The sequence below is a fragment of the Mytilus galloprovincialis genome, chromosome 14 (genome assembly GCF_965363235.1).
Source record: "Mytilus galloprovincialis chromosome 14, xbMytGall1.hap1.1, whole genome shotgun sequence".
Classification (NCBI taxonomy): domain Eukaryota; kingdom Metazoa; phylum Mollusca; class Bivalvia; order Mytilida; family Mytilidae; genus Mytilus; species Mytilus galloprovincialis.
In genome coordinates this window covers 40178975-40205936 of record NC_134851.1, presented here as the reverse complement: position 1 = coordinate 40205936, position 26962 = coordinate 40178975, and the positions used below count along the sequence as shown (strand labels likewise).

The 26962-nt window shown below is 31.8% G+C and overlaps 1 protein-coding gene and 1 long non-coding RNA gene across 2 annotated transcripts in view; one reads left to right on the top strand and one right to left on the bottom strand.

Annotated features, from left to right (window-relative positions):
* Positions 1 to 665: 665 nt before the first annotated feature.
* Positions 666 to 2395, top strand: LOC143058991 (uncharacterized). The gene is made up of 3 exons (XR_012973322.1): positions 666 to 769; positions 1565 to 1692; positions 2254 to 2395. It is a non-coding gene; the product is annotated as an uncharacterized LOC143058991 (long non-coding RNA).
* A 13866-nt stretch (positions 2396 to 16261) lies between these two features.
* The window catches only part of LOC143059659 (uncharacterized), a 30332-nt gene continuing 19631 nt past the window's right edge, over positions 16262 to 26962 (bottom strand). Inside the window, exons 14-21 of the mRNA XM_076233194.1 lie at positions 24694 to 24745; positions 22139 to 23746; positions 21587 to 21690; positions 20680 to 20747; positions 19536 to 19714; positions 18805 to 18876; positions 18163 to 18284; positions 16262 to 17403 (exon numbers count right to left, since the gene is read on the bottom strand). Of these exons, the coding sequence (XP_076089309.1) occupies positions 17170 to 17403; positions 18163 to 18284; positions 18805 to 18876; positions 19536 to 19714; positions 20680 to 20747; positions 21587 to 21690; positions 22139 to 23746; positions 24694 to 24745 (2439 nt within the window). The 3' untranslated portion in view covers positions 16262 to 17169. The remainder of the gene's footprint in view (positions 17404 to 18162; positions 18285 to 18804; positions 18877 to 19535; positions 19715 to 20679; positions 20748 to 21586; positions 21691 to 22138; positions 23747 to 24693; positions 24746 to 26962) is intronic.

The window sequence follows — 26962 nt, the reverse complement described above, 5'->3', positions numbered from 1 at the left end:
ATAGAATAGAATATGTCTGAAACGATGATTCTTTCATTTTCTCTTGTTGTCTCCGAAAATAATCTGGTGTGTTTCAATTTGAAATGATTAAGCATGTTATTAGCACTATCAAGTATACATTGAGTACATTCACATTGGTTTGCATTTCGCAATTTTTGAGTTAGCATTTTGTTTAAAGAATGACAAATCCTTGCACGACGGAGGTCGCACATTCAGAAGTAGGTCTACATAGTATTCGATCAAAAATGAAATAATGAAATAAATCTTAAAATTTAATCGTATTACTGATTTAAAGTTACTGTTAAAAAAACATGTCTACTAATATGTTTCCTTTAGATCTTGTCCCGAGCTGAGATACAAATTCTAATTAATTTTATGTTTTTTTTTGTTTTTTTTTTGATTAACAAAAGCAATCAATATACTGGACAATTGATCTGTCAAATTAATTACCACGACGACAATTTTTGTTCAAACCATAATTATTTAATGATTTCAATACAAATTTACCTCAAATCTATTAAAATTGATAAAAGTCCGGTTAACCGGTTAGCGTTTTTGGTATTCGGTATTAGGTCGTTCAAACCGGTTAACCGTTGACAACACTAATTGACAAAGATGGGTGAACAAAACAAACATACATTATAGGTAAAAAAGTCAAAAGTAGGGTAACCTCATTGGTTGATATCTTTGGCGGAAGTACATGTGATACATCCTCATTCTTTCAATATCCAAGCTGTGGGAAGGTCGTGCTCCACGTGTTGTCGGCAAAGTAACTATATTCTTTAACTTTTACTTACATTTGCCTTGGTGGCAATATAGCCTTGGTGGCTTTAAGACCTTGGTGGTCATTTATATATGCCTTGGTGGCAAAAGACCTAGGTGGTCATTTATATATGCCTTGGTGGCAATAGGCCTAGGTGGTCATTTTTATATGCCTTGGTGGCAATAGACCTAGGTGGTCATTTTTATGATATTTTACATTTGCCTTGATGGCAACAATGAATTAAAAATACTAGCCTTGGGGGCGTCAAGACCTTGGTGGTTATTTATATTCGCCTTGGCGGCCTCTTGATAGAACTAGATGGTAATGTTTGACCTTGGTGGCAAAATGTTTTGGGATTTAGACCTTAGGTGGTTATTATCAACCCAGGTGGTCAGATATTTGTCATGCCGTGCGCCGGTTAAACACAGGGCAAAGTGCTATTGCTATATTTATAAAAATATATGTGGAAATGGGGGCTCTGGCCATTTTGGAAAATTGTAGTTGAAAGGAGAATATTAAATTGTTTATAGAGTAAATAGTTTCTTTTGTTACTTTTGACTGTGTTGTGGACTTTTCATTTATTTTTACATCGTACATCCTGATAGAAATGCTATTTAAAGACTTTGTTAGAAAAGAATAGAATTATTGAGAAAGTGGAATAATTTATTGTGACATATCACTTGATATTCATGTTTTTTATCGGAGTGATGTGTATTGAATTTTAAGGTGTCTTCGTCGAGGTCCGCGTTCAGCGGTCTGTTTGATTGTACATATAATTGAATAGAATGTTTTTGTTTTCAGATGGTGTTACCTACAGCTTTGACAGGGTGACGAATGAAGGAGAAGTAATATGACATTGCACGATGATTCATGTCAATGAGTTCGAACAACCTTTTTAAAAGGAAAGGATTTTTTCTAATCAGAATATGGTGAGAACAAATTGCAATTGAAGTAAATGTTTTGATTTCTGAAAATAGGAAAATAATGAATGGGGAAAATATTGAAACTACACTAAATTATGTATGTCTGTGTTGAGAAAGGCAGAAGATGCCAATATGGCACGGTACTAAAAAAAAAAAAAAAAAAAAAAAAAATTTATGATGGAAGCAGCTTTATGTTCAAATGAACCTATTTAAAAGTAATGCTAATAATTTTTCCGTAATTTCATGATGTTTTCTATTGGATGTGTATTTAATTTCATTGATGTGTTGAAATATGTCACAAAAATCTTTTTGTCATGTTTTGTTTTATCTGAATTAATAAATAAATATAATGTTGAATGATTTTGTATACTGGTATAAATGTATACTTAAATTTTATGTATGGTTGAATTTTTTAATTTAAATTTCTTTGTCTACAGTTCGAGGGACACTGATTCCCTAGTGGTTTTCCACGTGGATTGTAGGCAAAGGGATTTGTCCTTTTCAAAGTGTGACTAATGCTGTCATTAGTACAAATAAACAATTTGTTATTGGTTAATATATTTTCAGCAGACATGTGAAGAATCGAGTGGAAATACAATTGTCAATGTTCCTGATTATGAAGTAAAGAGTGTGTTTGATTCAACAACAGTAAAGAAAGAGACAAGCCAGCATAGTTTACACTTGGAGGTTAAGTCCCTTTGCTTACAAGCTTTCCCCGTGCTGAAGAATACTTAGATGTTATTAGAATAATGACAATGTTCATTTTGATATGAGTTCATTGCCTTAACTCAACTTTTAAAAGTCCGTATGTGGTCAAATTCATGAGAATTTATTGAATAATGAACGATTTATAAAGAACTGTTTACATGCATCTTTAAATGTTTAGAAGTGTTTTACAGTAATTTTAAAATGAATAATTTTTAATAAAAGTGTTGAATTTGTTTTGAGTATTGGGAATACTATTCCTTAAGGGAAAGCCTTGCTAGTAGTGTATTTTGAGATTGGCCTGCAAATATGCTGTACGGACTATAGAGTTTTCTATGCCCATAACTTAACATGAACTGGATGCAAGATTATATCAATCACTGAGGATATGTGTATAACCTCATTGGTTGATATCTTTGGCGGAAGTACATGTGATACATCCTCATTCTTTCAATATCCAAGTGGTGGTTGGTTTAAGGGCTATGTTTGGTCAGGCAATACATATTGCCTGTTTGGGTTGATGAGGTTATTGATAAGTTCCCCCCTCTCCCACCCAAAATGTGGATATGTTTTTATATTTATATTTCAATATTGGTATTACATGAATGCATTTTGGGTTGATGAGCACGAGACAGCATTAGAAAAACATGAGCATTACCATGGTATCATGTTGACAAAAAAAAACTTCGCTTTATCGATTTTCAAGGGAAAGGTCAATTAGGGCAAGTGTATTGGCAGTTTGTGTTTGCTTTTTCATTACAATGGTAAAAATAAGATTATATATCTCGGATGACAATAATGTTGATTATAATGCTTCATTTTATGAGCTCCAGAGTAGTTTTATAACTGAAAAACAACTGTGCACTATATCCAGTGAGCTCTTCTGCATTGCATTGTGCATGGTAGTCCACATTTTGGTTTCTGAAACGTTAAGATATTATCTTGTATTCGGTTCTTTCCTCTAGAGTTTTCTTTGGTTTTTGATGTTGGTGGTTTGCTAGTAGAAATATCTGGTGAATAGACTGTTGATGTTGGTTGTTCGCTTTTAGAAATAACTGGCGAATTTGCTGTTGATGTTGGTTGTTCGCTTTTAGAAATACTTGGTGAATTGGTTTTTGATGTTGGTGGTTTGCTAGTAGAAATATCTGATGAATTGGCTGTTGATGTTTCTTGTTCGCCTGTAGAAATATCTGGTGAATTTGCTGTTGATGTTGGTTGTTCGCTTGTAGACATATCTGGTGAATTGGCTGTTGATCTTTTTTGTTCGCCTATAGAAATATCTGGTGAATTGGCTGTTGATGACGGTTGTTCGCTTTTAGAAACATTTAGTGAATTGGCTGTTGGTGGTTGTTGTTTGCCTGTAGAAATATCTAGTGAATTTGCTGTTGATGTTTGTTGTTTGATTGTAGACATATCTGGTAAGTTGGCTGTTGATGTTGGTTGTTCGCTTGTAGACTTATATGTTGAATTGGCTGTTGATGTTGGTTGTTCGCTTGTAGAAGTACTTGGTGAATTGGAAGTTGACGTTTGTTGCTTGCCTGTAGAACTATCTAGTGAATTTACTGTTGATGTTTGTTGTTCGTTTGTAGCAATACCTGGTGGATTGGCTGTTGATGTTTGTTGTTTGATTGTAGACATATCTGGTGAGTTGGCTGTTGTTGTTGGTTGTTCGCTTGTAGTCTTATCTAATGAATTGGCTGTTGATGTTGGTTGTTCGCCCGTAGATATATCTAGTGAATTTGCAGTTAATGTTGGTTGTTCGCTTTTAGAAACATTTTGTGAATTGGCTGTTGACGTTTCGGGTTCATCTGTAGACATATCTAATGAATTGGCTGTTGATGATGGTAGTTTGCTTGTAGAATAATCTGGTGAATTGGCTGTTGATGTTGGTTGTTCGCCCGTATAACTATCTGGTGAATTGGCTGTTGATGTTGGTTGTTCGCTTTCAGACATATATGGTGAATTGGCTGTTGAAGTTGGTTGTTCGCTTTTAGAAACATTTTGTGAATTGGCTGTTGATGTTTGTTGTTGGCCTGTAGAAAAATATGATGAGTTGGCTGTTGATGTTGTTTGTTCGCCTGTAGACATATCTGGTGAATTGGCTGTTGATGTTGGTTGTTCACTTGTAGACATATGTGGTGAATTGGCTGTTGATCTTTGTTGTTCGCTTGTAGACATATGTGGTGAATTGGCTGTTGATGTTGTTTGTTCGCCCGTAGAGATATCTGGTGAATTGGCAGTTGATGTTGGTTTACATGTAGTAGAAATATCTAATGAATTGACTGTTGGTGTTGGTTTATATGTAGTAGAAATATCTGGTGAATTGGCCGTTGATGTTGGTTGTTCACTTGTAGAAATATCTAATGAATTGGCTGTTGATGTTGGTTTATATGTAGTAGAAATATCTGGTGAATTAGCAGTTGATGTTGGTTGTTCGCTTGTTGACATTTCAGTAGATAAGTCTTTATATGTCATTACATTTGCTGTAAATCCGTGTGTAGAAGATTCAGGCTGTTCTTTCGTAGACATTTCAGTAGATAAATATTTAGATGTCACTTCATTTGCTGTTAATCCATGTGTGGACGATTTTGGCTGTTCTATTGTAGATTTGGTTGTTACTGTTGCAGATCCTTTAGATGTCATTTCATTTACACTAATAGAATACGTAGAAGAAATTTGCCTTTCTGATATGGTTCCTGTGGTAGTTCTTTGTGAATGGTTGTTTGGTTCCGCTACAATAAATCAGAAAATTTGATTATATTATCAATGTGATAAAAAAATCCATAGGACGGCGAAAAAAGAATCTTGGAATACTAATACCCTTAAATTCAAACAATTACTAATTCGATTTTTAATCCTATAAAATCTATTTAAAAAAACATACAATGGTTGAGAAGGACAGTAAATCAATTATTAAGCGTGAAAAGTGGTTTTCCACCCGGAGAACATGAGATCACTCCAGATTTTAGGTGGACTTCACTTTGCTAGTTTTGTATGTTGTGTTTTGTATACTGTTGGTTGTTTTTTGTCTTTTTTATTGCTTTAGCGTTGTCAGTTTTCTTTCGATTAATGTGTTTTGATGTACATTTGGTTACGTTTGCCTTTTTTATTACCATCAATAATTCTCAACTATCTGTTAAGATGTTTGCTATATCTCTGACGACGGTACACTATAATGACTAAATTATTTTTTAATTTATGGAAACTATCAACAGATGTATTTAGTACCACAAAGTCTTTTTAAGTTAAAAACAATGTATGTTAAATTCAATTTATCTTTTAACTTTACTTTCCGCTGTATAGATGATTTTGTCACACTAAATATTTCATAATTTGGTGACTGTTCAACGCATCTATCTGATCTAATTTGAAATCAAGAATACAACAGAAACAGTTGAGTCTGCCTGATATCTTGACTAACATCTAGAAATTGACAATGATCATGAGGAGATTCGATTTAAATAAGACTTTATATAAAAAAAGAGGGACGAAATATACCAGAAGGACAGTCAAACTAATAGATTGAAAATATCATAAATATACTGCCAACGCAATGGCTTAAAAAAAAATGATGCCTGCTTTCTAATTTTGAAAATTCCATTACTATATAGTAACACACCAGCAGCGCCTGCATTTGGAGTTTATATCTCCAAATTTATACGATATTCCCAGGTTTATTTTCCCTGTAGTAGTTTCCATAATACAGGTTTGCTGTTTACAAAGAAGCTATGAACCCAAAAGTTCCAAATGGTGAAGTTAAAATCATCCCTTCGCAAAATTTACGAACGCCATCCCGAGTTGGGTTATCGTAATGAAATATCCGTTTGTCTGTTGGTATTTTTTCTTTTTCAGTCATGGCGTTGTCAGTTTATTTTCGACTTATGATTTTAAATGTCCCTCTGTTATAATTCGCCTCTCCTTTATAACGCTTATTTATATAATTGGTGTAAACAGTCAATGAAATTACTAAAATAAATGTTTTACGCATAGCCATAGACTAACTACGTATATGTTCTGGTATTTTTTAATATACTTGTATGCTCTGTCAATTATCATGTTTTCCTTAAAGCTGGTGAAATACGATATAATAAAACTCTTATTTGACTGACAGCAAAAAAAATATAAGAAAACGAGGGGAGCACGATGGCCGTGAATAAAAATACAAATCAAAACAATGACAAAATACTACATGATCATGTAGCAACATATACTCAAACAATCTTGGATGCACTCATGTGCTTTAGAAGAGTAACTCATTCAAAATAAAGATACTATTATCACTAAACTAGTATAATATTTTTTAAGGGGCAAGCTGAGGAACGCCTCCGGGTGCAGGAATTTCTCGCTGCATTGAAGACCCATTGGTGGCTTTCGACTGTTGTCTGCACTATGGTCGGGTTTTTGTCGCTTTCACACATTCCCCATGTCCTTTCCCAATTTTAAGATAATTTGCATTCGAAAATGTCATAGTCACCATGTTTAGCTGCGTTGTTTGTTTTAATAAGAAAGAGAAAGCTTTAATATAGATATAATTATATATAATTATTGTAGCTTCAAAAAAAGAAACCATTTCGGTTTTCTATATCTAGGTAAACGCAATCTGGCAATTTGAAATTATTGTGACATTTTTTTGGAGTTTATACACTCACGTGTACTTTTCTCTGGAAACTGTAAATCCAATGGAATGCACAAGTTAATTGTTTTTGTTGGTACACACACTTCACTGAGATCACAGGCAAGACCTTTGCACGAACCAGCTAAGTCCTGAATATAAGAAAGGACATAATTACGTCACTCCATATATTCAATCCGTATCTTTTGTTCGGATATTTATAGTTAATGCTCAAATCAATTACAGAAATTTTGGAATATGTGTTTTTTTTAATTCATGACTTATGTTTTTTTTAAAAAAGGAGACAGAGTGTACCATATACAAACTGGCGTATATGCCGCTTTTTTTTTTTTTTTTTTTTTTATTTATTATTTGCATTATGCACTGCTTCGTTGACAAACAAGGCATTTCTTTTCTACAAATTGCAATAATAGGGTACTCTCTAATTGACGTAGATGCAACATGACAGGAAAAATAGAATTAAAAGAATCCACAATGATGAACAGCATGATCAGCAAATAAATCAAAGTATTAGGCCTACTTGGCCTTCTTTTACTCTAGGGGTCCAAACCCATATAGAGCTTTACTTAACTATCCTCACCCCAAACCTAACCATAACCAATACCTAAATCACACACTAGCCCTAACCCTAAAACATAACCCTAACCTGGAACATCCCCCTTATCTAACCATAACCATGACTAGACCATAACTCTAAAGTATAGGGACCCATAAAGTAAATTGTTTTATCCATACTTCTAAAATAAGACCAAGAGTAAGATTTAGCTTTAATACCCATATTAAAGATTTGGTATTGTAAAAAATAGAAAAGTAAAATAATTCGATATTCATCAAAATAAATTTCAAAAATTATAACACAGAGTAATTGATGTAATAAGTATCAAGAAGAAGGTAAAATGAAGTAACAAAAGTTATAAAAAATCAAAAATCGGTTAGTGTAACAGTACTGATAAAATGTAAAAACAATATTACTTGATTAAAATTGAATGGAATTTCATGTAACCAATTTAATATAATATTCAGTATAAATAAGAATTGAATGGCCCATTCCTCCTAATAATATATAAATAAAAAGTCTTCAAAAGTACATGTATTGGTTATACACTGAATGCAGTATATATCCGAATTCCGTGCAGGTCCAAAGGTCTGTTATTGGAGATTCACTTGTAATTTGATGACAAGTAACAACACGAAAACACTCAATGGAAATTATCTAATTTAAAAAATATACAAATTTTAAATAAACAAAATATTATTAACTTTTAATATATACCTTTTATATGAGATTTCTAATTATTTAAACGCAGGGACTTTTTTCTTTTAAAAACAAAACCTGTGCAAGACAAGTTGTCAATAATAAGTATTAGCATGAGAGCAATAATATTGTACAAAAAAATTGCGGTACATGAAAAATTAAACAAATTGAAAAAAAAAAAACCTTCACGAAATAACTTATAAACAAAGAAAGAATGACTGCATTATTTGAATGATGTTTGCTTGACTAGCCTATTGGTTGGGAGCACTTTGTATGAGTTGAAAAATGATATCATCATTATGACTTTAGTAAATGATGAATGCTTGCTTTTTTGTTAGTTCTTAGGAAGCTTCGGTGAGAGGAATAAGATCAAACATTTTGAAGGAAGTCTTCGTTTCGAATGCATGAAATATTTGGCGTATAGTAAGCTAAATTATTCTATGTAGACCTATTCTTTATTCTATTTAAGGAATGACTGTAATATTTTTTTCTGTCTATGAAGAAATAACTTTAAAAATAGGGTGCACACTGAATAATGCCCGTAGCGGGTTATTTAAAGTGTGCACCGAATTTTTTTATGTTATCTCAAGTAGACAGAAAAAATATTAGAGTCATTTCTTATAATTTAATTCTTAATTCCATTTGAAACCGGAGTAAATCATGAAAAAACGTTGATGACGTCACGGTCACATGACAAAATAATGTCTATGGGCTGATAAACAAAACGATGTCAGCCAATCAGAAGACACGTTACATCCAAAATTAAATTATTTACCTGTGGAAAAGTCGACGCCGCTATAAAAATATTACCAAGACTATCAAGTAGTTCACTGCTAATTCCGTCTGGTTCTGCATCATTTAATTGGCACGTTTTGCTGCATGCCATGAAGTTGATAGATTTACATGCTCGTACTCTAGAGCAAAACTGGGCACACAACGACCACATTGGCATAGATACTTCCAACAGCACATGACCTCCGTATATTCTGTCGTTTTGTTTTTTCATTACGACTATTTCACATAAAGTCCAAGAAAAACATAAAATTAAAGAGAATGTCAGGCGACACATGTCGCTGCTTTTGAAATACCACGAAAAGTACATATATATGTGTGTATTTTTACCCCATAGGCTTGATATGTATTCTAGTTGACTGTGTTGGATAAATATCCAATTAAATTCAGTTCATTCGATTTTAAATGACGCTTTAAAATGTTTTTGTTTGTCAGGGGACTATTCGTAAAAAATATTAATTATTGAGTATCTTCCTTATAAACAAAAAGTAAAATTATTTGATCTTGATAAATATTACATGGTTAAATAGACGACATTTTAAATAAACAAATAAACCATATACTTTTAGCAATAGTACTTAACAATACATGAACAAAGTAAACAGTAAAGTCGTTTCAGAATAATTGTCTTCAGTGAAGCCTGTGCAAACAGATGCATATGTATGTGTATCTGGAGATTCAATTCAAGTTGTTATCATTTTTAGATTTATATTGAGTGTTTCCTATGGGACTGTTCATTGTTTGCCTAAATTTAGATAAATATCTAACAGTCCGTATAATCTACGACGCAAAAGTCACATAATTGCAATCAGAAACTATCAATCCATAAAGTGTTTTCAGATATCAAACCATTATTTTTTTTTGTAATGTGTTTATTGTAAATACTTTATTTCTAGTTGTATTCATCGGAATTCAGTCTTTTTAAACTGATTTTTATAGTTTTTTTATGTTGTATTGTTACACCACTGTCCCAGATTTAGAGAATGATTGGAGCCTTGAAACGAGTTTAACCCGCCACATTCTGTATCAATTGTACGTGCCTGTCCAAAGTCAGGAATCTGTTATTCAGTATTATTCATTTGTTGCTGTGTAACATATTTGTTTTTCGTTTATTACTTTGTACATGAAGAAGGCTATCAGATTTCTCCTTCGAATTGTTTTAGATTTGTCATTTCGGGGGCCTTCAATAGCTAGCTTAGTGTTATGAGCTTTGCTCATTGTTGTAGGTCGTACGGTGAATATTTAATTTTCTGTTAATCTCTTTAAATTTAAATTTAGGTCCGTCAATAACTTAGATTTTTAATTTCTTGTTAATCAACAGAATATGTAATATCCAGGAGCGTAAATCTGATGGAACCCGACTCCAATCCCAACTATACACACATTGTATCTTGGCTGTATTTTTTTCCAAATCCTATTCTTTTATTTTGTCTTCATTAATTGTGAGACCAGATTATCAATCATGTATTTCTAAAATATAAAAAGAGATGCATCTTAAAATTTGTTTTTAAATTTCTTACTTAACACTCAAAATGATTTTTTTTTTGTGCAAAAAGAAAAGAAATATATATATGCAAATCTTTTTAACTTTCTAAGTAAAAGACAATAAGTGACCATAGGGTGAATTTAATTTCAAAACATTACGAATTTCCAGACTTGATATTGCAGAACAAAGAATCTTTGAAAATATGAGAAGATTAAAATGTTCTCCCAAATGCAATATTTTACAAAATTCCTTTTGATTGATATGTTTGTAGCTTGTGGTTTTTACTGGTCAGTTAAAGGATTGATTTGAAAAAAAAAGTATACATTATTCTCATTTTTATTTTTCCCAGAGCAGACATTTCGTTTTGTTTAACCTGGTACTTTATAAACCACATGGAATTTCAAATTAACAACTACATATAATATTTCATATAATATTTCATATAATATTTCATATAATATTTCATATAATATTTCATATACAAATTTATAATATCGAAAAACGAATATGGCAGAAAACACGAGGAATAATATATAGCAATGACGATTTTTATCAATGGAATGTCATTCAAGATATCTAATGATTTTGATTAACACCTGAATAATTGATAATTCATTGGAAGTGGTATTGAATGGTATTTCATATGACTTGAAAATGCTAAGTATGCTTTGTAAAAGACATTGTGATAAACATTCTCGATATATATCTATACTTTACGCAAACTCCGAGATGTGTACATTAATTGGAGTTATAATTCGACTCTCCCGTAAATCCATATATATTGTAGCTTATGTGCAAATACAAATTTTAATTATGATGTACTAGAATATAAATAAATTTGGTGTATTTACTGTCTTCTGACTGGTTAGAGTAATAGATTTATTTTCAATGTTGTCAATTTTTATGGCGACACGTCCATTCTGACGTTGTATATTCACACGCCAACAGGTGTGTACGTTGTTATTGGTAATATAAATAATAAAAATAGTTCATTGAGCCTTATTTTTGATAGATATCTATTAATGTTGGTCCTCAATGCTCTTCAACTTCGTACTTTATTTGGCCTTTTTAACTTTTTTTGGGGATTCGAGCGTCACTGATGAGTCTTTTGTAGACGAAACGCGCGTCTGGCGTATATAAAAAAAATTAGTCTTTGTATCTATGATGAGTTTATTTAATTATGAACAGCAATAATTTATTTTTAATTTATTGAACCATAGAATTATTTTTTTACTCTTCACATTTAACATAATCCGCTTCAATAAGTTCAAAACAAATAATAGCCATTCATTAAATACATTGATAGAAAACTACAGAAAAAAACTAATATTCATATTATGATGCATAACACATATAATCAGTGCATAACATATTTCAAAACATATACATGATATACAACATTCAAATTATTCTGCGACATTTCATGAAAGCTCTTGGTGCATTAGCGACATTCAACATCTTCAGGTACATGACGTCATACTAAATAAAACTCTATAGCTGCACGTTATTCTTTAGTTTTTCTATGTTGTGTGTACTATTGTTTGTTTTTTTTGTTTTTTTTTTCATTTTAAGCCTTGGCGTTGTCGGTTTATTTTCATGAGTTTGACTGTCCCTTTGGTATCTTTCGTCCCTCTTTTATTCCATTACGTGCAACCTTAAAATGTGGATGCATTTGCATTGAAATGGAGTTTTGAGGTAGGTGTTGTCGTTTTTTCTTGTTTGTTTAGAAAAAAATTAAAAAAAAAAACAAGTAAACTCCGAGGAAAATTCTACACGACAAGTTCCAAACCAAATCTCAAAAATCAAAAACTCAAACACCTTTCAAAACGTTTTTCTAGAAGTTCTTTAAAGAAAACGTAAATGCAAAGTGAAATTCATGGGATATATTGAGTCTGATCCTACTGTGGCTTATATAGACCAACCACTTTCGCTTTAGATTAGTAAATGACCGCATTTCCTCTATGAGATCCCTTTAATTTACACAAGCCATATATTTTATATCATTATTACATGTCCTACTATACAGTCATATTCTTCAATTTTGTCCCTCGTTAAAATCTAAATATAATTTAAATATGACGGACCAGGCCATGGGACAATTTCTAACAAATATTTGGCATGCATGCATTACTTCTTGAGTATAAGCTAAATTGATTAAACAAATTAAAAGGATTAGTGTACACAGTTACTTTTAGTCAATATAGTTTCAATACATAAAAAAGAAGATAGTATTGAATTTTCGTGTATCTAATTTTATTGACTTTATTGACAACTAAAATTAAACAAACTCGTATATCTTAACTAAAATGAACTGCATGACTGTGCAGTCTCTGATATTTGATTGAAAAGGCAATAAATATATTGAAATTGTTCTCTGATAATCGTTCAATCCTTTCCTTTAGAACACATTATGCCTTTTACACGTATCTGTTGATTATGTTTAAAGGATGCATTTCAGCGGTGATGTCTAGCTTATCAAATAATTTAAGTGTACAAATGCAAGTACTTTAAAAACAGATCTAATCATCGGTTTTTACGTACAATGCTTTATGTTTGACGTTCAAAATTGTGATTCCAAACTTTACCGGTTAAACGAATTCTATACACAAGCTATTGGTTCAATCGTTCTTTTTGATTCAGACGTAGTCATCTCTGTTTCCTCCTTAATGGAATAAATGTGTAACAGATAATCACATTAATCAGATAAGGATCAAATGTTTTGGTAAAAGAAAACAAATCTGGCAAGCCATCGGTTAAAGTGATCCTTGTGCAAATGCTATGCATTCATTATGTATGATACTCCATATATAAGGGGCAGGAATCCCCATCCCTATATCCGACTCAGGACAAATGACGTTGTCGCAACGCCTTCTTGTTTTCTTAAATCATCACCGATTTATACTTATCACCTATTTTTTAGTTAGTATGACCATTACAACGGTTTAACCATGTGAAGCAGGGTCTACGTATCATTTCGGAGCAGTAGGCATCAAACATCAACCAAAATTGCTAAAATGCTCAGTCTAAACTTTCAATGTAGCTTCTGTTTAAACTAAATGGTAAACGAATGATTCAGTCAGCAAACATGGCAAGTTTATTTTTTTTAATGATTTTATGATGTTATTGATTATAAATACATATTAGATATAAGGCACGTGAACGCTACAACACTTAAATTTGCATACCAGCTATTACCATGTTAAGTGGCCGTAAAAAGTAAAATGGCAAAAATGCTGAACTCCACACAAAATTCAAAACGGATAGTCCTTCATCAAGGGCAATGTAGATAAAATTATAATACCAGATGAGAGGAATAGGAGTATAAACTGGAGAAGAATGAGTTGATATGAGATGGTGTGTTTACAACTATACAAGCAATAGAAAATAGAAAGAAATAGTGGCGACAGAGATAATTATGTTATCAATAATAAACACATATTATGACATTTGGATAATGTTAAGCAGACTGAATACTGGCAAAAAAAGGTTCGGATTATCGTCATCGAATAGTGAAAGTAGACTTTTTTGTACCATTCTTTATTGGAAATTTTAATGGTCACCTGGCAACAATTAGATTGACTATAAATGTCTGGGGAAACCGCTTTTATTTTTTGAAGGTTTTCACAGTTTTGGCTGCTGGATTCTAACTATTTTACCAGTTATCCCAACTATTGGCACATTGTCGTTTGTTTTTGTTGCACTTCAGTGTTCTGTTGTTCCGTTGTTTATCTATTATAGTTGATGTGTTTCACTCGGTTTTTGGGTTGTAGTCCGGATTTGTTTTCTCTCAATGGATTTATGACTTTTGAACAGCGGTTTGTCTGTATTCAACTATTAGGTATTGTAATTGCACAACTAATTTTGATTTTGAATTTGATGAACATTACGGATTTATAAACAAAAGTAATTTAAGTGGGAGGTTGAGCAAGCTATAAACAAGTTATAATCCATCAAACTGAATCAAACTTGAAGTACTGCTTAAAAGTAAAATCACAAAAATACTGACCTCCGAGGAAAATTCAAAACGGAAAGTCCCTAATCAGATGACATAACCAAATAATAAAACATATTAAACGAATGGACAACAATTGTCATATTCCTGACTTGGTACAGGCATTTTCAAGTGTAGAAAATGGTAGTTTGGACCTGGTTTTATATCACTAAATCTCTCACTTATACGACAGTCGCATAAAATTTTATAATAATGATAATGATGCGTGATCAAAACAAACAGACACAATAAGTAAAAATTTCACAGATAGAGGTAAATAGTTTAATTCGGTAGGTCACATTCGTGATAAGGAAACGGGATTGTAGTTTCGACATAAGCAACATAACAGATATCATCTAGATAACAGAAATTCCATAACGGTTGACCAACTCGTGATGGCGTCCGTAAACAGTCAGGGACGTTACTTAAACAAGTTTGTCTTTTTAGTTACTTATATAGGTAATTTTTGTTTTTAAAAAATTACTCAATCGAGTTATTTTAAATTTCAATAGAAGCATGGACTTATGGTAGTTTTCATGAATTTTTACATCATTTTATATCATAAAATTAAGAATTTATTAAATTTGAGAGGAGTATAGAGGTAAAGGGTTACTTTAAGAATAACGACAAAAATATTACTTGAATAAGTTATTTTATACATCTTTGAAATAATCTGTAATAACACTTATCTAAGGAACATATGTAATTGTTTTGAGTTACAAATTATAAATAACTGTAAGTCTTAATTAAATCACAAGTTTCTATTTATTTATATCTGTCTACCATCAAGATTTTTAAGGAAAATGATATTTTAATAGTCCCAAGAGACCAATCTTTGACCCAGAAGCGTCGATATGATAGATAGGTGCGTCAGAAAGGCAATTAGTGTTTTAGAAGGATAAAATTTTATATTTCATGGGAAAAATAACCAGATGACTGTGAAAATTTGTTAAAGCTAGTAAAATCTGTCTAATTTGACACCAGTCCTATAAAAATAATATTTAGAAAAGTTACTTATATAAGTAATATTTAAAAACGCCTCGTTTTCAACATTACTTGTAAAGGTAATTTTAAAAGTGACTTGTTTAAGTAATGCCCCTGACTGGTAAAGTTTACAAAGTGATGATTTCAACATTAATAAACTCTGGATTAAAATTGAACACGTCACAATTTGGAAGCTGAAATCATTTCTTTTGTCTTAAAGTTTTGTTTTCATCCGACCCTCATAGTCAATTTGTAGATTTAAGTTCTTATCAAGTGGCAAAATCAAAAGCTCAAACATACCATTCAAAGGGATAACAACTGTCATATTCCTGACTTGGTACAGGCATTTTCTTATGTTTAAAATGATGGATTGAACCTGGTTTTAGAGCGCTAAACCTCTCACTTGTATGACAGTTGCATCAAATTCTGTTATATTTACAACGATAAATAGTCCTTATAAATTGTTTTGTTTTGTTCAAAGGATTACATACAACAGAAGTTATGTATATTTTGAAATTGTTTTTAAAATTATTTTGTGTTCATAAAGTCTCATTGCATCCCAGTCTCTGTGAACATTTACGAATATTAATAAGTAACACATAGAGACCACCTCCTCTGAGCCTTTTTATTTATATTTTTTTCGGATATTTATAATGATCTGAAGTCTGTTAGAATAAAAACTGACTTCAATTGTTTATTTTGATACTAATCTAATGTTATGAAACAATATCACATTTGTAAATGCATTTTATTATGTATATAATATAATATAAAAATATTCTGTTTGGCACATTTCAGTTTTCAATGTCACATTGAGCTGTATCGACTCATAATGTTAGAGATGTATCTTTTAGTAAATACATCGTCTTCTGTAGTTGTCATCGACCATGTAGAATAAATTTCAGTCAATTGACTTTATTTTCAGTGACCTAACAAACATAATGAATGTATGTCATTTTAAGAAAATCGAACGTCTTGAATGATTGCCATGACAACTTTTAATGTGATCTATTGTCTATAATTATAAAGTTATTTACTATTTTTGGAGGTTGCGACTGTTTATAAAGTTTACATATGAAATATTACTATTTCAATGCAAAAAATGTTTATATGGGATTAAACGATTAAAAAAAGAATGCTAAAATTGTTATACGAATTTCTAAAATTTATAATAGATACACATGCTATCCAGGTTTGTTTTCATTATTGTTTGCTCCTTATACACATGAAACTCATATCTGTAAATTTTAGAGCAAATCTGCAAAGTATTGTCAATTACCCTAGAGATATAAAAAAAAAAGATGTGGTTTGATTGCCAATGAGACAACTGTCCACAAGATACCAAAATGACACAGAAATTAACAACAATAGGTCCTCGTACAGCCTTCAACAATGAGCAAAGCCCGTATCGCATAGTCAGCTCTAAAAAAGTCTATCAGGTAGTGATACGTTTTCGCATCAGATAACCTATGAATCGTCGTATTCGTGTATTATTAATACAACAGATTCCTCTGAACAAACGATTTGACTGGCATGAACTGTGGGTCGCGTGATACCCGTACCAGTAAGATATTAGAGGCCTTTATCACATGTGTGTTAGCTATGAGCCCTTTTTCTAATCTTAAGATGTGGTGGCATTATGAAGAAAACCCTTCATTATGACGTCCGCCTGAGCCAAACATCGTATCTGCATTATAAGCAGGATACCACGCGGGATTAGTGTTGTTTGAATTCCCATACGATGTTCTATACGGATCTATAGGCTGTCTATTGGATGTTCTTCCTTCAAATCCATTGAATGAATGAGATTCACGAACACTGTCTTTGATCATTCCATGATTTATGTGCCCATCATCTCGGTTAAGATATGACTGAAAATATATAAGTGAGATAACTGTTAATGTAATTGATAATTAATCAACGATGTAAAATAATATGAGGTAATTGTTTGAAATGATTTTCGTGTTCATATTGTATTGAACATTATAATTTAAAATATTTCATTTTTTGATATGTCGTCTGAGGTAAATTCAGTGTATACAGCGATTTCGAATTGTACAATAACAGTACACAATCGCTCTAGATCTTTGCCTCAAACATCAAGTTTTATAACAAATTTGCGATTTATGTGTGAGATTGTTTATGTGTATAAAACAATAATTGATTCATTGCATTATTAAAAATGTTCAACCTTGCCTTTTAAGGAGAAAAATCTTAAAGAGACAGTTATATACTTGAATGATATTGAAATTTTCTCATAGATTTCATGATCTTGTGGCTTGAAAATAGCACAGTGATCCAAATTTTTAATCATGTTTAATGGAAAAAAAGCGTAGCAAAATCTACATTTTGGCAAAATATATGAAAATTCGGGCTAAGAAATATAAAAACTATGATCCACCTTAATAAGCGATCTTAATTTCTTCATTCAAAACATTTGAACGGACAATAATTATGCACTATTTAATTATCACATACATTTGATTCATCTCGTGTCACAGACCAACTGTCTCATGAGTGAAACCCATATATCTATTTTAATTGCAGTTCTGTAGGTATCAACCAATGACATGACGCTGTAATGGTATGAAATATATCGCGCAAAAGATATAAATTAAAACATGTGTTACCTTATTTGTTTTATCTGCATTTTGTGATGTTTTCCTCGAACGCATACAACAAATAATAATGCAAATTCCGATGCCTAATATGATAACTCCACCAACGGCACCGATACCAATTATCAGAGGCTCTGTAAATAAACAATATCAAAATTCAGTAAAAAGTAATCATAAAGTCAATATGGTAGGTTATGGAAACCAGACACTGTAATTCAATAACAAAGTTCAGTGAAGTGTTATTATAATATTGTAAATATAGCATATACTCGAAACAGTCAAGTCTGCAAAAATACAAAATGATGATGGTTCTGTTTATAATAAAATTAAATTTAAGATTAAATGATAATTATACGGTGTGTCTACAAGGTAGAAGTAATTATTTGGGAGACACATATTAATACACTGGACAGAACTGTGTGATTTCATTTTGTAAACCTATATGTAACTGTCAGAATTACAATTTTGTATTAACGCATATGTGGAGGCATTTTTTGTAACATAAAAAAATATATCAAGCGTTTTGTAAATCAAAACTGTTCTCACATAAATCAGAGTCCTACACATTCTTTTTTTATTTGTCAGAAAATAAAACCGCTTAAAAAATATAATATTAAGCGTAAAAATAGCAGAAAAATATCTATTACATCATACCTAGATTATCCGTTGTCTCCACTGACTGCGTTGTACTTTGAGTAGTTTCATCTGGTTGCGACGTTGTTTTTGCTAAAAAATATGAAAAGTGATTGATGCTTATAGCAGCAATAAAGTAAGCATGTCATATGTATGCATATAATTCAATCAGAATGGACACGTTCAGTAAATTGTTGACATGGCTTTTTTTTATGTATACAACGATTGAATATAATTCGGTGAGACTTTGCAGTAGTTAATATATAATGACCATTTATGACTTTACGGCAGAAAATTAATAGCCAAAATAATGTATTTTGGGGGGAAAATAAATTTTGGGAAGTTTGATATACAGATCAGTATCCTTTATACATTTCAATCACAAATGATACAAATTCACACTGTATCACCAATTTACTATCCCAAGAAGATAGCTGACATGAGATTTATTTGGCATAAATCTACGGTCTCTTTTGGTTATACAGCTCTGTATTTTTCGGGTATTATTCGTTCCTGGTTGCATTGGTTTCAATTTCAAATACTACGTGGTTCGGTCGCTTCAGACCCATATATTTTACAGATGATATTTACTAAATTTTATTTATTTCAAGTAAATAAGTGAACTTCGTTATAGCAACACAAATATCCGCTGACTAAGCAAGATCTCCGTTCACTTGTGTTCAATGCAACCAATACAGATATATATAAAAGAAATGATACATATTCTAAATTTACGTGCATGCACAGCTTACCAATAACTTCTTCGACAACAATTTTGTCTGTGTTAATCAACTTGATAAGGTCAAAATCTGGTGAAGGATTTGACTTGATATTTTCCACTGCTTCTTTTGTAATATTTGTTATAGTTGTTTCAGATTCTGTTGTCCCTGGTTTCAGTTCTATTATGTAATCCGTAATAACACTGCCATTCCTAGATTAATTACATGTGAAGGTCATGAAAGTCATGAACGTCATGCAATTTACATCAAATGATACGAACAGAAATTAATTATCAATTTTATTTAAAACCGAAGTTATATCCCAGATGCTTGCTTTGCCACACTATTTAATTTAAACATTGGAATCTTTTACATAATGTTATATGTCAAAAGTAAGTTTAAGGATGTTTGCTTGTTATGTTTTGAAATTTTTGTCAGATTTTCGAAATCCTCTGGCTTTATCCAATTTTTTGCCAATGGACCCCCATTTTCCTTTTTATAAATCTTTTACATGTATACTTATAAGCCATTTGTAAAAGTCTTATGAAATCTTATTTATTTTTTAATAGTTTTTGAGAACTTTAACTGGTCAATGATAAAGCTATGAAAAAGCAAGAGAGAACACTTTCCCGCCAATATTCCAATGGCTTATATCCCGAAAACAAACACATTGACCCCTATATTTTTTTAGGCCTTTTTGATTCATCAATTAATCCCCTATCAATATATACTAGTGTTATGAAAAGCTTTTTTTATTTTGAAACTGACCAGCGAACTTTCTTAAATAAATATTGTTTATTTATGTGCAATTAACCAATATTTTTTTATTTGGTGTTTCTATAAAATTTTTGGGAAACTTGAAATTTCGTGGTTCCTAAAACACAGGAAGAAAGAGGGTGATCATTTAATTGCTTAACACTAAGTGTAGGTTATTTCGTTTATGCAATGAATCATTATGTAAAAGTTTGTCTATAGTACTGGACAGAATAAAACTTAACTACTAATGCCAAGTATTTCTTTATTTGAAACACAGATAAGTGCAAATGTAACAACGACGGGTAGGTGAAAATCAATGGTGGTACATATATTATACCTGTACAAATGTATCAGAAATGTGAAGCAAGTACATTTCATGAAAACAGTTACAAAGAAGTGATATAATATAAATATAGTTTACCTAAATCCAGTGATGGTCACATTCTCAATATCGTCTTTTATTGTTGTATTTTCATACATATTCGTAAGCTGTAAAGATTAATAAACATTTATTAAACCTACTCATATGAAAGTCTGTACATTTTCTTAGGCAAACAAGCGAAATATTTTGTGCTTAACTATAAAAAAAATCATACATTCCGTTTATACAATTACGACAATGATGTCATGAACGCCCATTGACACTTACGTAAATAAAGGCAACAGTAGTACACTGTCGTTCGAAATTCTCAAATCGATTAAGAAAATAAAAAACTAAAACTGAGGGAAACACAACAAATACAAGAGGAGAACCAAGACACAACAGAACACATCACTAAAATGCAACACACACAGAAACGAAATACAATACAACAATTGCCACTTTTCTGACTTGCCACAGGACACTCCAAAAAAATAATTTATAACGTAAATCATTCACAAAATACTTTTCGTGACTGGTCTATTAATCACAATTGAAAAAAAGTGAAATGTGTTTCCTTTTGTCTCATGTTGAAAAATAAGTGAGCTCATATAGATTCAAGGATATAATATGCATTGATTTTTCTTTCCCTTGATTACATTACCTTAGCTATATTTTTCAAAATTCCTAAGCAATGTAGGCCCTTTTTGCCTGCAAATGATAAGTGATTTGTATACAAAAAGTGCGACTGTCGTAATTTTGTTTTTAAGTTATACCTTTGACCTAAGTATATCATACTCTTGAAAAGGCAAGACAAATCTATTTGTAGCAGTAAATCAACCAAAACTTGTTTACCCTAATATCATGTAGTGATATCTATCACAACAGAGGCTGCCTAAGTATGCTTTGTTTAAAGAAATAGTTGATAACTGTTGTGTATGTCTAGTACAGTCTTAATGGAACCTACCTGTTTAGTAAAGTTTTTCTGTAAGTCCAAATATTCTGTGCTTGAAGAGTTAGCATATGCTGGATTCCAAGTTTTATCCATTGTCACAGAAGCTTCAAACTGTCCTGGAAGAATAAGTTGATAACATAATTGGCATGAGTTTCTTTTGTATGGCGTAGTTTATATATATATATATATATAAAGATGTACATTTTTTTGAAATTTTAAAAGAAGATGTGGTATGATTGCCAATAAGGCAACTCTTCACCAGAGACAAAATGACACAGTTCTTTTTCATGGAATATCACTTTTAAAGTCAGATGAAATGTAGCAAATGAATAACTTTTCCGTCAGTATAATTAATTAAATAACTGTTTTTGTCATTTATGCTGAAGCACCCAAGTCTTCTTCTGTTAACTTTTGTGAGATATGTGTTGATCAATGTGTTTTGTGTAAATTTTTGTGGACTGTTTGTCATTTTGCTTTCAAATGATAATTTCTATCATTCTATCGCTTAAAATTGTGAAATTCCACCCTGGTATCTACCCCGCCCGTTTTGTATCATTTACTTACTTGACGTATCAACCAATCCTGATGACGAAGTTGATGATTTTCCTAAAGTAGTTGTAAGTAAATCTGTGGTAGTATCTGATGCAGTTGTTATAGGTTCTGTTGAAGTAACTGATGTAGTACTTGGTAATGGCTTAGTTGTTGTAACTGGTTCAATTGTTGTTAGAGGTTCTTGTGTAGTTTGTGAATTAGAGGATGTAACAGGTATTCTTGTAGTTACTGATCTTGTAGTTGTTTGTGGTTGGGTTGTTATAACTGATCCAGGAGTTGTTTGAGGTTCTGTTGTAGTGACTGTTTCTGTAGTTGTTATCGTCTTTGCTGAAGTGAATGATTCAGGTTCTTGTGTAATTACTGACTTAGAGGATGTTAGAGGTTCTGTTTTTCTTGTTGTTAGAAGCTTATTTGTAGTAACCGACTCTGCAGTTGTTTGAAGCTTTGTTGTAGTTACTGATTTTGTAGTTGTTTGTGGCTGAGTTGTTATAACTGCTTCGGGAGTTGTTAGAGGTTCTGTTGTAGTGACTGATTTTGTAGATGTTTGTGGGTGTGTTGTAACAACTGATTCAAGAGTTGGCGGATGTTCTGTTGTAGAACCTGCATTTTTAGTTGTCAATAATTCTGTTGTAGCTAATGATTCAGTTGATATCACAGGCTCCGTTGTAGTAACTGATTCAGTTGTTGTCACAGGCTCTATTGTAGTTACTGATTCAGTTTTTGTCACAGGTTCTATTGTAGTAACTGATTCAGTTGTTGTCACAGGCTCTGGTGTAGCTACTGCTGTAGTTGTTGTCACATGCTCTGGTGTAGTAGCTAATTCAGTTAGTGTCGCATGCTCTGTTGTAGTAACTGATTCGGTTATTGTCACAGCCTCTGTGATGGTAACTGATTCGGTTGTTGTCAGAGGCTCTGATGTAGTGACATATTCAGTTGTTGTCAAAGTCTCTGTTGTAGTAACTGGTTCTTTTGTTGTCACAGCCTCTGTGGTTGTAACTAATTCGGTTGTTGTCAGAGGTTCTGTTGTAGTAACGGATTCAGTTGTTGTCAGAGGCTCTGTTGTTGTGACAGATTCAGTTGTTGTCAGAGGCTTTGTTGTTGTGACATAATCAGTTGTTGTCCTAGGCTCTGTTGTTGTGACAGATTCAGTTGTTGCCCGAGGCTCTGATGTTGTGACAGATTCAGTTGTTGTCAGAGGCTTTGTTGTTGTGACAGATTCAGTTGTTGTCAGAGGTTTTGTTGTTGTGACAGATTCAGTTGTTCTCAGAGGCTTTGTTGTTGTGACAGATTCAGTTGTTGTCAAAGGCTTTGTTGTGGTGACAGATTCAGTAGTTGTCAAAGGCTCTGTTGTAGTAACTGATTTAGTTGTTGTCAGAGGTTCTGTTGTTGTAAATGATTCTGTTGTCGTTAAATAATCAGTTGTAGTCAGTAATTTAGTTGTTGTTGTTTGGGCTTCTGTTGTTAATGCAATTGTTGTTGTTTCAGGGTTACACGATGCGCAACATAGCTGTTGTACTTGTGTATTATCACAGTTGTGAGGACCCAAAATGTACATCTGAGCACAAGTCCACCCAACATCATTAAATACCACTCCTTTTCTGTCGCCGTATAGACAGTTTTCTGATTATGAAATAAAATATAAAAATAATATTAAAAACATGATTAATTTTTTCTGATATAAAAATTGTGTATTGCAGCTATTATTGATATCATAAACAGTACTTCACTTGCAAAGTTTAATATAAAGTTTGATTTTTTGTCTTTTTAACTCATAAAATTGAATGATCCTTCAGTATAGTTTTTTTATTACTTGATCATCATTATTATTATTATTATTATTATTATTATCATTATTATTATTATTATTATTATTATTATTATTATTATTATTATTTTCATTTATTTTATTATTATTAATATTATTATTATTATTATTATTATTATTATTATTATTATTATTATTATTATTTTTATTTATTATTATTATTATTATTATTATTATTATTATCATTATTATTATTATTATTATTATTGTTATTATCATTATTATTGTTATTATATATAATTACAAAGACAGTGGATTCATTATTATTCGTTGGGATATCAATTTTTGTGGATTTTGACAGTACAAGTTAACCACGAAATTAGATGTCCAACGAGTGATAAATTTTCTAAAGACTTGTATGCACATCTCGGTAAAACCACGAAATATATCCACAAACATACAAGTTTTCCTTTATCAACGAAAATTGGAACCCACGAAAATAAATGAATTCACAGTATATCATTATTTAACATATTGTTTGATATGTAATGATATACTTAAGACCGATGACTTATACTACCCTATTAAAAATCTAAAACTGATGGTGTTGTCATGAGTGAGAATTTATTACTTTTTCAATAGATCTCAGAGGCCTTTTAGTATTCCTCAATTTTCATTTTGAAAAAAAAGTATAACAAGATATTTAGAGGATTTCTTTTATTCAAAAAAAATAATTCTTCATTGCATACATGGTATAAAGTAAAATGAAATAGGGAACATCAAGCGTAAATCAAACACTTACCATTCCCAGATGGAGCGTTGCTATCTGATGTGCAAACACCAGAAACACACCACTGCAAAAACAAATTCGTAAATAAAATTAAGCATACGAACAGCAGTTTACCGAAGTTCAAATACTGTAAATGAATTTACGAAAGAGACCTATCAAGGTAAGAAACTACATCTAAAGATCAACGTAGGATAACAACTAGAAGTTCACCTTGGTCTATGTGCATATTAAACAAAGAACACAAATGTATTAATGACAAAATTGTGTTTTGGTGATGGTGTTGTGTTTGTAGATCTTACTTTACTGAACATTCATGCTTCTTACAATCATCTCTATTTATAATGAACTTGGCCAATTAGTTACAGAGGAAATATTTTGTTAAAATTTACAAAAATTTACAAAATTTACAAAATTATTAAAAATTGACTAAAAAGGGCAATAACTCCTTAAGGGGTCAACTGACCTTTTTGGTCATGTTGACTTATTTGTGGATCTTACTTTGCTGAACATTATTGCTGTTTACAGTTTATCTCTATCTATAATAATATTCAAGATAATTACCAAAAACAGCAAAGTTTCCTTAAAAATTACCAATTCAGGGGCACCTACCCAACAACCGGCTGTCGGATTCATCTGAACATTTCAGGGCAGATAGATCTTGACTTGCAAAACTATTTAACCCCCATGTCTGAATTGCTCTTAATGCTTTGGTTTCAGAGTTATAAGCCAAAATCTACATTTTAACCCTATGTTCTATTTTTAGCCATGTTGGCCATCTTGGTTGGTTGGCTGGGTCACCGCACACATTTTTTAAACTAGATACCTCAATAATGATTTTGGCCAAGTATGGTTAAATTTGGACCAATAGTTTTAGAGGAGAAGATTTTTATAAAAGATTACAAAAATTTACGAACAATTGGTAAAAATGACAACAAAGGGCAATAACTCCTTAAGGGATCAACTGACCATTTAAGTCATGCTGACTTATTTGTAGATCTTACTTTTTTGAACATTACTACCGTTTACAGTTTATCTCTATCTATAATAATATTCAAGATAATAGCCAAAAAATCAGTTTAATTGCCTTAAAATTGACAATTCAGGGGCAGCAACCAAACAACCGGTTGTCAGATTCGTCTGAAAATTTCACGGAAGATAGATCTTGACCTGATAAACAATTTTACCTCATGTCAGATTTGCTCTTAATGCTTTGGTTTCAGAGTTATAAGCCAAAATCTACATTTTACCCGTATGTTCTATTTTTAACCATGGCGGTCATCTTGGTTGGTTGACCGGGTCACGCCACACATTTTTTAAACTAGATACCCCAATGATGATTGTGGCCAAGTTTGGTTTAATTTGGCCCAATAGTTTCAGAGAAGAAGATTTTTGTAAAAGTTAACGACGACGGACGACGACGACGACGGACGACGGACGCCGGACGCAAAGTGATGAAAAAAGCTCACTTGGCTCTTCGGGCCAGGTGAGCTAAAAATTATTCAAGTAATTTGGTTTTGTGGTTGTTTTTTTAATGGGGGGGGGGGGGGTAAATTGCCGCAAGTTTTGTTTATTTGACATTGATTTTACATATATCCATATTGATCTATCAATTTATCCATTTTCCCATATTAAGGTTATGAGGGGGAAGGGGGAGGGGGGCAGAGGAAAAACTATGTGAATTAATTTTGTTATCCTACATTTAACTTTTGATGTCGTCCCTAACAACAAACACATAGGTGTGTCGACAGTGTAAATAATTTTTCTGAAACATGCATTACCCGAATCCACCCTCATTGAAAATGTTGCAATCTATAATAAGAAACAATCCGTAAAACTACAGATCAGACAACTACACTCGTATCCAAATACCAAAGAACGCAGATATGAATTCATTTACTAATTAAAACTAGAGGCTCTCAAGAGCCTGTGTCGCTCACCTTGGTCTATGTGCATATTAAACAATGGACACAGATAAATTCATGACATAATTGTGTTTTGGTGATGGTGATGTGTTTGTAGATCTTACTTTACTGAACATTCTTGTTGCTACAATTATCTCTATCTATAATGAACTTGGCCCAGTAATTACAGTGGAAAATATTTTCTAAAAATTTACAAAAATTTATGAAAAATGCTAAAAATTACCCATAAAGGGCAATAACTCCTTAGGGGGTCAATTGACTATTTTGGTCATGAAAACTTATTTGTAGATCTTGTTTTGCTGAACATTATTGCTTTTTACAGTTTATCTCTATCTATAATAATATTCAAGATAATAACA